The sequence below is a fragment of the Thunnus thynnus genome, chromosome 9, assembly GCF_963924715.1.
Source record: "Thunnus thynnus chromosome 9, fThuThy2.1, whole genome shotgun sequence".
Taxonomy (NCBI): Eukaryota; Metazoa; Chordata; class Actinopteri; order Scombriformes; family Scombridae; genus Thunnus; species Thunnus thynnus.
Window position 1 is genome coordinate 30,985,400 of NC_089525.1, and position 12,561 is coordinate 30,997,960.

At 40.3% G+C, this 12,561-nt stretch overlaps 1 protein-coding gene across 3 annotated transcripts in view; it reads right to left on the bottom strand.

The window, feature by feature from the left end:
* slc36a1 (solute carrier family 36 member 1) overlaps positions 1–12,561 on the bottom strand; it is a 48,120-nt gene that overhangs the window by 18,796 nt on the left and 16,763 nt on the right. For all 3 annotated transcript variants that reach the window (XM_067600036.1, XM_067600037.1, XM_067600035.1), the window contains exon 11: positions 12,126–12,295. In XM_067600036.1, the coding sequence (XP_067456137.1) occupies positions 12,126–12,295 (170 nt within the window). The remainder of the gene's footprint in view (positions 1–12,125; positions 12,296–12,561) is intronic.

The following is a 12,561-nucleotide window of genomic DNA, read 5'->3' on the forward strand; positions in this document are numbered from 1 at the left end:
CTGTGGCTCAGGAGGTAGAGCAGGTCGTCTACTAATTGGAAGATCGGGGTTCGATTCCCGGCTCCTCCAGTCCGCATGTCGATGTGTCCTTGGGCAAGATTCTTAACCCCGAATTGCCCCTGATGGCTGTACCATCAGTGTATGAATGGTTAGTTTCCTCTGATGGGCAGGCTGGGACCTTGCATGGTAGCCCCTGTACCATTCAGCGTATGAATGTGTGTGAATGTGATTCGTAGTGTAAAAGCGCTTTGAGTGGTCGGAAGACTAGAAAGGCGCTATACAAGTACAGTCCATTTACCATTTATATAAACACTTGCTCATATGAGGTTGTTTTAGAAATCTACGTTCTGCCACTAGTGGTCGAAATCACCTGATGCAGCTTTACTAAAAGGTTCAGCGTTAAGAATTTCTTCAAAATTTTCTCCAAACTTCACCATTTCAAATTTATCAACTGGTTAAATGGCAATCAAAGGACCGGGGCTTCGAGCAATCTTTGTCAAACCCAATATCACAACCGTTTCATGTCACGTACAACTTAAAGACACAAAGCAAAGCCACGTAGCATTCCTACAGCTGCCACTCAGGAGGCTCTCGATCCAAAACAACAGTAGTATGCATCAACAGTACGCTCCTCCAACCCCTCCGCCTATCTCTAGTAAATTAGAAGAGCGCTCACTTCAAAAGAAATCTCCCAGCATTGAAAAGAACTGACCTTTCAAGCGGGAGCACAAGTCACAGCACAGCTCAGCAGAGAGAGGGAGTGTTTGCTCAGGGCCATCCTCTCGTTTGACTTTTATCTGAGTGTTTAAACTCAAACTGAAACAAATGACGGGGAAAGATATGAATTCGTTGTTGTAGCGGTTGGAAACACAGAGAAACATCAAGGTTCCTTTTACAGTTCTGTCAGTTAAAAGCCCTCCTCGGTAAAATCATGGCAGCTCTCAGCAAACAGAATACATTTGGGACATCAGTCAATACTGCACTTCCAGTGACATTTTCCACCATCAATTGAAAGCCATTTTGACGTTGCAGATTGCCACCAAGATGATCTGTCGGCTGAACGATTTCACATTAAGCCAAGACATTTGAAAATGTTAAACAACAAACACCAAGTAAACAAATATGTTCAAAGCATTCAGAGTTAACAAGACAAATGGCATTCTTCCTCCTTACACAGAACCTTACTTCCTTTACTTCTAACCTATTATTCTCTGAAATGTTTCTTCTCTCTTGGATAGGTAACAAGTTTTAAGATAAAACATCCTTCAGCAATGCTGGGGCTCAGAAGTCTCTCTGGATATTGCTGTGTCTTTGCTGCTGTTCTTAATTTTAATCTTAATTTTCTTAATATGTAGCTTTTGCTTCTGCAGAATGCAGAATATTAAAAACTATCTGAGCAGCTGCACCTGCTCTGTGCAGGGGTTTATTTCTTGTATGCTGTCTCTTTCGCTGCACACTGAGATAAACTTGCAGCACAGCGCAGGAGAAGCAAACCCACATCGCTAAAATACAGCAGCAGCAGCATCAGCAGCAGCAGCAGCAGCAGCGAAACAAAGACAAAAGCTTCTCCCTTCGGACAGCCGACAACTGACATCTGTTCTCGATTCAAAGACTTGAGACTCTCAGGGGTGTCCTCTTAAAGATTTACTCTACATATACACAGATGACGATGTACTGCTTCGATCTCATCGTGTATTCTGATTCAAAACCAAAAGCAATCTCCTACTTGCAGATATGCATGTAGGAGCGACATGATTCCTCCAGTCCTGTCCCCTGTCCCTCGCCTCCTTCATTCAATCATGCATCAGAAGCAAGTCTTTTCATGCTGCTGCACCATCTCCCCATTCAACACACACTCTGCTTAGTGCCAATGAAACCACAGGCTGCCTTGCAAATGACCTGCAGACATGAAGTGGCACATGTATGCATTTATTCCCTTTTATTAGCTTATCAACATGCAAGTGCAGAAACCTGTACAGCGTGGCAAATATCATCTGCATAATTCTCTATAGGCTCCAATCACAGCTAATAAAGGAAATGAAGACCCTGGGGCTAACAAACGCTGTGGTTCTGTAACTCAATAACTCTGCCGTGACTCGAGTTTTCACACCATGTGATATGCAGTGAGGAGGGAATGGCAATGAACTGAGGATGGACTTTCCTTGGTCGGAATATGTCTTTCATATTTCCATCATCAATCTATCAAAGGGTGTAGTGGATAATACCAACTGTACATTCACAAACCCTGTGATGAATAGCGTCAGTGACATCAATGTATATCAGTTATAGTTATCTCTATATACTACATCTTATTCTCTGCTCTATTTCCCTCATGTACTGCATCATGTACTGCATCATGTACAGCATCTCCCCAGTCCCCTATATACATTGATGTCTAATAAAGCACACATACTATTAAGAACTTAAGCACTCCTTAGAGCTGAGAAACACTGTCTGCATCAAACTCAACTTGAGATCCCCACATTCATCTGCTATATTATGAACTCTTCACATCTCCCTCTAGGCTGATGGGCAAAGAATTGCGGTCTCAACATCCATCATTTAATGGAGGCTTTCATGCAAAGCACTTAACATCGGTGAGTGCGTAGGATATACAACACCTACCCAGAGAATGAAACCTATCGTATATCACCGGCTGTAGAGGTTACATATTGTACCATACCCAAGAGGCTATGCAACACCCCTACACAAGTTATTGAGTGTGAAAGCAGACTTCATTAAAGTTAATAAAAACTACAAAACTATAATTGCTTCTGAAGCAGCCACACAGGGTTTAAGTTTGTGATGATGCTTTCTTTTTAAAGGACTGACTTTAGAGATGACATTGGAGGGCAGATGAATGATGAAATATACTTGAACCCCTCTGTCACAGTTATATGTTACATCAAACAGCAAAGTTTACGTTTATAGATGTGCAGTTTTGAACAGTGTTTTATAAACTATCAATGCAGATGAACGGCTACAGGTGTTATAAGTACATGTCTATTTTATTCCAAATCTCCATTGATCATTTTTTAGAACAGAAAAGATGGCTGACATCAATATTTCATATATATAAAACCAACCAATACATTTTGATGGCCCATATATCAAAACAAAGCAAGAAATACAGGTTTATGTTAACTGCATTTTGGAGAAAAAGGATAAAAGGATCAGTATGCTACTGAAAACATACCACTATACAACTATTTTGATTCCCAAGGCTACACAAATGTTCTTTGCGAACACAATCAAATGTGGACGAGAGCTTCTATTCACCTCATTACTTGTAGATTGGTCATCGATTTCAGTGTGCCTGCTGCAAACTCAATTACTTCTTCAGCTCCTTGTTTTTGACAAAGAAAGCTGTTTTGAAGGCCTCATTTAGCATGCCTTTAAACCACAGAAAGAACAACAATAAACCTTTGCTCATTTTAGAATGAGGCACTGCTTAGTATCATGTCAGTTTGACATTCACGATCCATCCATCCAGTATTTAAATACTCTTTTATATTATGTTACAGAATGTAATCAAAGTGATATTCAGGCTCAGTGGAAGTATCAAAAGAGCTTGAATTGGTTTTAAGAACACATTGATTGTGTTGACTGGATTAAACCATTTAACGGCTGCTTTTATTAGAACTACTTTTTAATACCATCTATCCATCAATTCATTCATTTTGTGCCACTTTTCCATGACTGGTTTTTGGTGGCATGAGGTAAAGCAAGTACCCCAAATGTCTTTCTCCTCAGCCATGTCCTCCAGCTCTCCCTCGGGGAGCCTGAGGTGATCCCAGTCAAGGTGGGATACATAATCCCTCCAGTATATTCTGGGTCCACTCTAGGATTATCTCCCAGTTGGACAAATCCTCCAGAGGGAGGTTTTCGGAGTGACCTAAACTGTCTCCTTTCAATTCAGAGGAGCAGTAGTTTGAGCTCATTTCAGATGTTTGAACTCCCCAATCCATCGGCCATTTGTATCCATCCGAATGTAGATCAACTGGAAAGGTGAGAGCTTCACCTTTAAGCCCAAATCCTTCTTCGTCATATCAGAATGTAGTCAAGACCCAAGTGAAAATGAGATGCAGACCACTGACGAAACATCTCAGGAGATTTATTTACTTGGCAAAACAAATAAAACACTACAGCTAACAAGGCTATCTAACTAAGTACTGGTGACCATCAAACTATGGCGCAGAAAATAACAAACAGAGCTAAGATAGGCTAACTCTTCTGTGACAGGCAGTTACCCACACATGAAAACAGATTTCAAGATTCAGCAACCAGAACACACTAACAGAGGGTGTGTATATACTCTAGGAAACAGGTGAAACAATTATTAGACTAAAGAAGGTTTTGTCAGGATGTTCCCACTGGTGGGAGTCTTCCACCACTATTTGTTGGGGAGAAAGAAAGAACTCTGGATAGCTCCTAGGTGCTCCCAGTAGCAGGATCAGCACCTTGGAGAGCACCACGGAGCACAGTCCTGACACATCATGGCCGCCTACAACAGTGCCTGTAATACTGTAGATACCAGATCAATCTTGCTGTCAATGTATCACCACACTACACCTGAACAAGACCACAAGACAATATAACTTCACTCCTAAATTGAAGGGGGTCCAGTCTTGAGACTTGCAAGTTCTCAAAAGACCCTCATTCCCAGCAGTTTCACACTAGACTGCAAACCGTGTGATGAAGGTCACTTGTATATTGAAGCCAACAGAACTACATCATTGGCAAAAATCAGAGATGTGATCCTCAGCTCACCAAACTGAAAGCACTCCACTTCTGAGCTGCGTCAAGAGATTGTGTCCATAAAACTCACAAAAAGGTTTGGTCACAAGGAACAAACTTGGTGGAGTGAAACATCCACCGAGGACATGCTTGACCGATCGTCAACAACGTGGACATATTTCTCATTGCAGTGCTGTAAAGAGTGGAGACCCAGCACTTCTTATTCCAGTAGCTCCATCTACAAGATATAAATATGAGCCTTCTCATGAGTCCACAAAGACCATGTAGACTAGATGGACACACTCCCATGACCCATCCAATATTCTTACTTAAGAGTAAACAGCTGGTGCCCTGTTTCACAACCAGGATAAAATCTTCATTACTCCTCTTAAATCTGAGATTTAATAATATTCTGAGCCTCCTTTCCAGCACCCAGATTAGACTTTCCCATGGTGGCTGCATCTGATCTCCAGACGACATGGATTTTAGATTTGTTTCAGTGTCTAAGACATTAAAGGAGAAATACACTCATAACACTTTGTCTTAACTGAAAAAAAAACAGATTTTTCCTGATGATTAATGATTAGCACACAGTACAAAACAGTGTGTTTCTGTTGCTTTACACAATGTAATCAGTTATGTAGCAAGTAAAACCTTGCAACTATGTGAAATAAATTGCCAATGTGCAAAATCCAGCCTCATTTAAATGTTTCTCACTGAGTTACAAGGAGACTGTGGCAACCATGGCAACTATGTGTAGGACACATTGGGGCCTTGTCTTTAATTTAATGGGATAAACAACCTTTCTATAATTTCAAATTGAGAAGGTGAGTGAATTCTACAGAGACATGGCTTAGTGCCTCACTCCTGGACTCTTTGCCAAGTGAGAGTCTGACAACATGATACTGACAAAAGTTCAACACTGTGACAAAATGGAGACTGAACAGACCTCCTGAGAGGCCATTTCTGACCAATAACTAAACAATGGTCTCAACTGAAAGTTTCTATGACCTTTGGGTTCATTTGAATCATGAGAAAGGACCGATAATTCAACACACATGGACAGAAAACCCCTTTTGTTATCTTCCCAGACCAAGGTCATGAAACTCTCACATTCCCGAAGGACATTCAGTGAGTCTCTCTGCAAATTTGAGCCAAATCTGAATTTCATGTGAATTAAATGTCTAGTTAATATGTAAATCATGTAATGTTGTTTGTCATATAAATACACAAAGAATGATTTAACTTTGATAGTTGTGTGATAATCTATTGAGATATTAATTTTAGATTTTATTATATTTTACTAAATGCGACAATGATGCCCTGTTAAGGTTAGAACTTCAATTGGATTTTTTTTTAATGTTAAGAGTCAATGAATGTTTATATTGTGACTATGCAATGGTATTTTAAAATCACCTTAGTGTTTCACTTTTGATCTATTACCCTTATAGACAATCATATTTTAATAGCTAAATCAGATAAGTAGTTGTGTTTTTGCTGAAGTAATAGGAATGTAAAATACAATGTGTGAAGAATTTCAGGTTGAATGTTTTCATTTATTAGGAAATACTAGTCATATTGAATGTTTTTATCTTATGAAGTAAGAGTTATGTTCAATTTATATTTGAAATTATGTTTCTGAAAGTCACATAATTGTTGCTTTAACTTTATTTCATTCACTGCAGTATTAAACTTTTATTTCGTCTAGATGGTTTGACAAGGTTGAATCAATGAAGGCTAAAGGTCTAAACATCATGAGAAGTGTTAATATGAATGTTAATGTTTAGTATGTCGGTCGGAAGGGTTGAATTATTATGAAATGAATGTATAATATTAAACAGTTTTTTCTGAATGGTTTACAGTGTGACATGAAGTATCCAGACACAGTGACACTAAAGTGCGAATCTGGTTTAAATCTCAAAACTTAATTCCCCAGTGTAAGAAAATAATTTACCATCTCAAGTCAAAGTCAGCCACACCTTAAAAGTCCCCAGAGCAAAACAATTGAATATTCATCAACAGTTTTGGCGTGAAAACATTTAAAATATGTCCAAAACTTTGCCCATCTTATCTAAACTTATAAAACAACCTCAAAGGGATTTCTCTTTGAGTTGGCCTCCAGGAAAGCCAAGACACAATTCTTCTATTAAGACATCTCTTGGCTTTGTTTTTCAACCAATTATGCACATTTTTTGGTCTTTTATTGAAACAAGTTCACTTTGTTTTTCTTTTATTTGTAACATTATATCTCCACGTATAGTATTTCAATTTTGACGTTTACATCGCTACCGAATAAAGACTTGGTTGTACTAAGGGAAGTTTATTCGGCATTGAACTAAGATTACAAGAAGCCAGCCAAAGCCTGAATCCTCAACTCAAACTGAAACGTTGCTTTGAGGAAGATAGCGACGATTTAACTGGATCTGGGTCTGCTTGCTGACCACAGCGAGACAGAGACTCTTTCATGAAAGCCTGAAATGAGGTTTAACCACTCCTTACTGATGGTTCAACATCACTGCCTCCGCAAAGACCGGCTCACAACCCACGGCTCGATCTGGGCTGTGCAACCACCAAACATGGCTGGTGCTCAACCCAACCAATGCTGGACCTGCTGAGATGACATCAACTACAACAAATCTTCATCAATCATAAGGCATAACATGGTTTGTGATCAATGGTTGATGTTGAATAATGTTAAGAGAAGTTAAGTTAGCTTTCCCTTAGCATTCCCTGTTGTAATACGTTAGATTTCTTGACGACAGCAAAACAGAGGTTACTGCCTTGAAAAGAGCTTACAGTTAGCGGACTGTTTAATTGATCAAACTGAGAATTGAATTCAGGGTTTAACGTTTCCTCTGGACAGTCGAGATTTCCCTTAAGGATGTGGTGCCTAGACGAGGTTATATTTTAATTAAAAGTAGTAATATTCCTACATATGTGAAAAAAAATTAATTGCCACTGTGCAAAATCCAGCCTCATTAAATGCTACTCACAGTCATCTACTCACTGAGTTGCAAGGAGACTGGAGATCTCAAACCCTGGCAGCTTCAATGTGAACATAATTATCTTTAAATGGGTAGAAGTCTGCCACCTATTGACCACATTGTGTCTTAGAGCCTCCACAGCAATCTTGACAGGGGCACTACAGGACAACAACAGAGTTAAAGGATCAGCAGTCCTGGGTGAATGGGAATCAATAACAAATGGAGGACTACTGCTGCTATAAATAGCCGAGCAGAGCTATTACAGGGAACTGTTTGCTGCTGCCTGAAACTGGGGGAGGACGGAGAACAGATGGGGGAATGTGTGTGTGTGTGTGTGTGTGTGTGTGTGTGAACAAGACACGTGGCTGTTAAGTTTCTGGGTTTCATTTCGATTCATGTGAGAGACCCCACTCCATCACAAGGAGGCCAGCAGTGTTGTGCAGTAGTGAACAACATGTAATTAAACTAGTGGTTTTACTACATTTTACAATAGCTTGCTGGTAGTTCAACTACATTCATATTTGCATAGTGATTAAAGCAGTTAAATTATTTTTTTTGCCATTTTTGTGTAGTTAATTACTGAAACTTGGGGCCATGACAATAAATCTACTGTAATTGAACCCCCTTTGAACAGCTTCACCCTCTTCTTCTTCCATCCTGACCACTGTGAAGACATGCCCAGGCAATGCATTCATCAGGCAGCCGCCACCGCACACTTGACCTTTGTGTAGCTCAGTGCTCGTACAGCGAGTAATCCTGCGTGGTGTGGTACTGGACCACCTGGACTCATTCCCGTGAATAGTGGGCTGTTTTATTTCTTTGGTTTATGTATGAGCTGTGAACAAGTGGGGACTTTTTGCAATAAACTCAACTGAGTGGCATTTTTTGCTGGCATTTGACTCCTTTGTATTATATTTTGTTATAATTTTGTATCATATTGTCAATGTGTCAAAGATTGAACTACTTTTTCTAAGTAGCTTTATTTAACCCTGGGCTAGCTTTGCTGTAGATCAATGTCTTCCAGTATGAAGTGATTGGTAGCTTGCAAAGTAGCTTCCCCAACACTGGAGGCCAAGGAGCAAGTGTCACACACACACAAACACACACACACACACACAGCTCGATGGACACGCATGCAACTGTAGATGTACACAAACACTTTCAGAAGTACACACACACACACCCCTTGAGATACACAGGCAATCGAGTGTTAATCCACAGAAACACATACCTGCAGAAGTGCTGCATCCTCACAGCCATGCACAGTACACACAAACACACACACACACACACACACACACCCCTTGAGATATACAGGCAATCAAGTGTTAATCCACAGAAACACATAACCGCAGAAGTGTTGCATCCTCACAGCCATGTATAGTACACACACATGCTGATATACACACATGCAAACACACACAGTTGCAGATACACAAAAACACATACAGACGTATCTTAACACAGGAACCCAGGGAATCTTACACGCAGACTCACACACTTCACGTGATCGCTCGCTGAATGTCACAGGATGAGGTTAGGTATGTAATTTTAAAGAGCAGCGTTTCCTTTCATCCAATTACAGTTTCCATGAGAGCAGGAGTCCAATCTACCGGTCTTTCACCATCTAATCTCACACTGGCCTGTTTATATACATATATGTCATGTACAGAGACAGTTAGACTCTTACACAGAGAAACCTTCAGCTGCAGCTACATTTAACCGCTAATACGGCAGCTAAACGTAGGTTGGGGTCACATTTGTTCTAAATGACTCCTGGAGTAAAAATGTCACTCATCAATAATGGATCTATCAGGGTCAACCAGCCCTAAAGACACAGAAGTGGTTGAGATTTAAAGCAATTAAAAAAAAGAGAGAGATCCTGAGAGACACACACACATACAACAGACCTGGACTCATTTATCTTAGAAAGTGGACTAACAAAGGCAGAAATCAGCAACAGATTGGATGCACCAATCCCTCTATTATAAAAACTCTGATACTAAACTATATCAAGAGCTGATTCAATACCAGTGCTCTCTGTTTCCCAAATTTCAGATCTCTATACCACACTGTAAAGTAACTGGAGTCCTTTTTATGCAAGTTAACATGAGGCCAAGCACTAAAACAGTGAGTTGGCAGTCCAACATGACTGATCATCCTACCAGGAACCATTTCCGGATCTCAAGAACCTTATCTGCCTTTTGGAGGGATCAGAGACTAAATTTAGTTCCTCTATAATAGCTCCTGGTGCTCTAGAGGTAGCGCTTACTGGTGTTCCAGGAAGTATTGGGGTGGATTTTGCAGAACTAAACAAAACATGTGGCTGCTACAACTTCATTCACACAGTACAACAAGCCATTTGTGCAGGTCGGTCTGACATTTCTTAATGTTTACTGACGTTAATAACAAAAGAAAAACCTATAAAACACACGGCGGATCATTGCTACTTTGGATAGAGGTGTGCTGGGGGGTTTTTAGTCTACTTTTCCACCTCCACATGTCTCAGTTTTATTAATTCTCAAACGCTGCTGTCATTTAATCCCTTATCGGACTCATTTGCCTAATCTTCACAGGTCTGTGGTGGAAACAAAGGCAGGAGGGCAAGGCATGAGGGGATATTTTGAACCGTAGTGAACTAATTGGTCAAAAAGGGCTAGTTCTTGTAGCTGGATAGTTCTCAGGGGACTGTTTACCAAATCCCCAAGTTAGCTGATTCCATTTTTAGCTCTCTGTGAATTTTTTTTTGGACATATAGCGTAAGAAGAGACGCAGGTCTGAGCTGCTTGTCATTTTTGTGACTCATTTGTTGGCTGAGATTCCTTTAAAGTGCCAGCTGGCAGGCTGATTGTCACGGCTCCGTTTTTTTAAATATAAATGTACTTAATCAAAAAATACAATAAAAGAAACCGGGAGCACCATAGAAGTAAGTTTGAAAGCTTTAGAAAGGAAGCGCAAACCGGCAATATCTTGTTCCTGCTCAGGACTGAAAAAAAAGATAACTGTACGGGACGGCATCAGAATATACAATGAATGGAGGAAGACAGACAGTGAACTGATTTGATGCTGCAGACGATGAAAGCTGCCAACCGAAGCAAGACTGATCACAGTCTGAGCTGCATTTGAAAAGCTGAATTGGAGCAGGTCTTTGCTCCCTCTGTTGTTAGTTTGTTTTTTTTTATGTTATTAAGTGTGCGTTCTCAGAGCCCTTCCTGACACACGGGTCATTTGAGAGTCTTGTAGTCATCTCTATAAACCAGATGAATGTCACACTAGCGCCCTTAGTTGCAAGCAAGTAGCGTACCAGAATGAGAAACAATCCTGGCTCAGTTGGTTTAGTTGATGATGGCAGAATACTACTAACAAAAATACCAGATAGGATGTAATTTACTACAGACACATTTTTCAAATTATAATGAGGTGAATAAGCTTCATAATTAAGCTTTTACTGGCTGGTTTGATTTGGTCTGACACATAAGTCTGGCGATCCATTATCACAGGTTGGAACTGTCAACACATTGTGACCAGTTCAACCAGCATTGTTTTACTCAATTTTCTAAGATCTTAAGATATAAGCAAACAGTAATTCACAAGAAGATATTGCAATGATTCAAGTAAAGTCTAAAAACATTTCAGACATTATTTTGTGCCGCAAAAAGTTTGAGGTGTGTATTTTCTACTTTCTCCATCTTGTTAATCATCTGATGACCCCTCAGGTTTATCTTGTGACCAGCTGAGGAGCAGAACCACTGGTCTAGCTATTGAAACGCAGGACATGATGTTAGATATCCTGCGCTGGTCCGTGTCACTCGCACACACACACACACACCGTGTAAATAATCCCATTGGCTCGTGAGTGTGACAATTTGCAAAGAGCAACATCTGGTTGGATGCAGCTCTCACAGTTTTTTTGTTTTTTTTTTACACGACTGAAGTCCACAAACGTGAGAGAATGAATGGGAAGTTACCTCTCTCTCTCTCTCTCTCTTCCTCTTTCTCTCTCTCTTGACCCAAATGATGGACATATGTCATAACGACAGAGAACTTTAATCCCTGTAATTAATTTCATTACAGATAACAAGATTAAACCCCATGACTTTCCCAAAACTGATTTAATTAATTTCATGAGTTTTCCAGGCCTGGACAATGAGATTTTAAAATTCCATGTCTTTTCCAGGTTTTCCATGACCGTGGGAAACCCGTGTTTAGCACAAATTCAACTTCATCATCACTATGTAGCTTTGAACCGGGCAAAAAAAAAAAAGCCTCTCCACATTTTAAATAACTGAAGTTTAAGGTCATTTAAATGGGGGAAAATGCATTAATTGCAAATTCTCTCCACATCACGGCGGATTCACCGGCATGATGGATTCACACAATAGCTCCTCGGCGCTCTATACTTACATGTGAATATGACCAAAACCGTGCGTAGCAGCAGGTCGACGGCCGTCTCCCACCTCTCTGACACGCGAGCCACAACCGGCGGTATGAGGATCTCCGCTGGGACGTAGAACTGCAGGGCGAAAGTGATGAAAATACCAAAGCAGTACAGCAGCTTCACAGCCTGGTACGTCCTGGAAACAGTGAAAGAGAGAGAGAGAGGAAAGGAAAAGGAGGGAAAGTGAAGAAGAAAAGAAGAAATAGAGGGAAAGAAAGACAAAAGAAAAACAGACTCGGTGAGCAGCCTTGAAGAAACATAAAAATCCTGTGTTGCATAGCAAAGTTACAGCCCATTGATTATATATAAACTTGTTTAGTGCACTGAAATGCATCTAATCAAAAACCTTTCATAAAATATAAAACAAGCACGAGCCAAAGGTCTCGGTTTTTATGTCCGAGA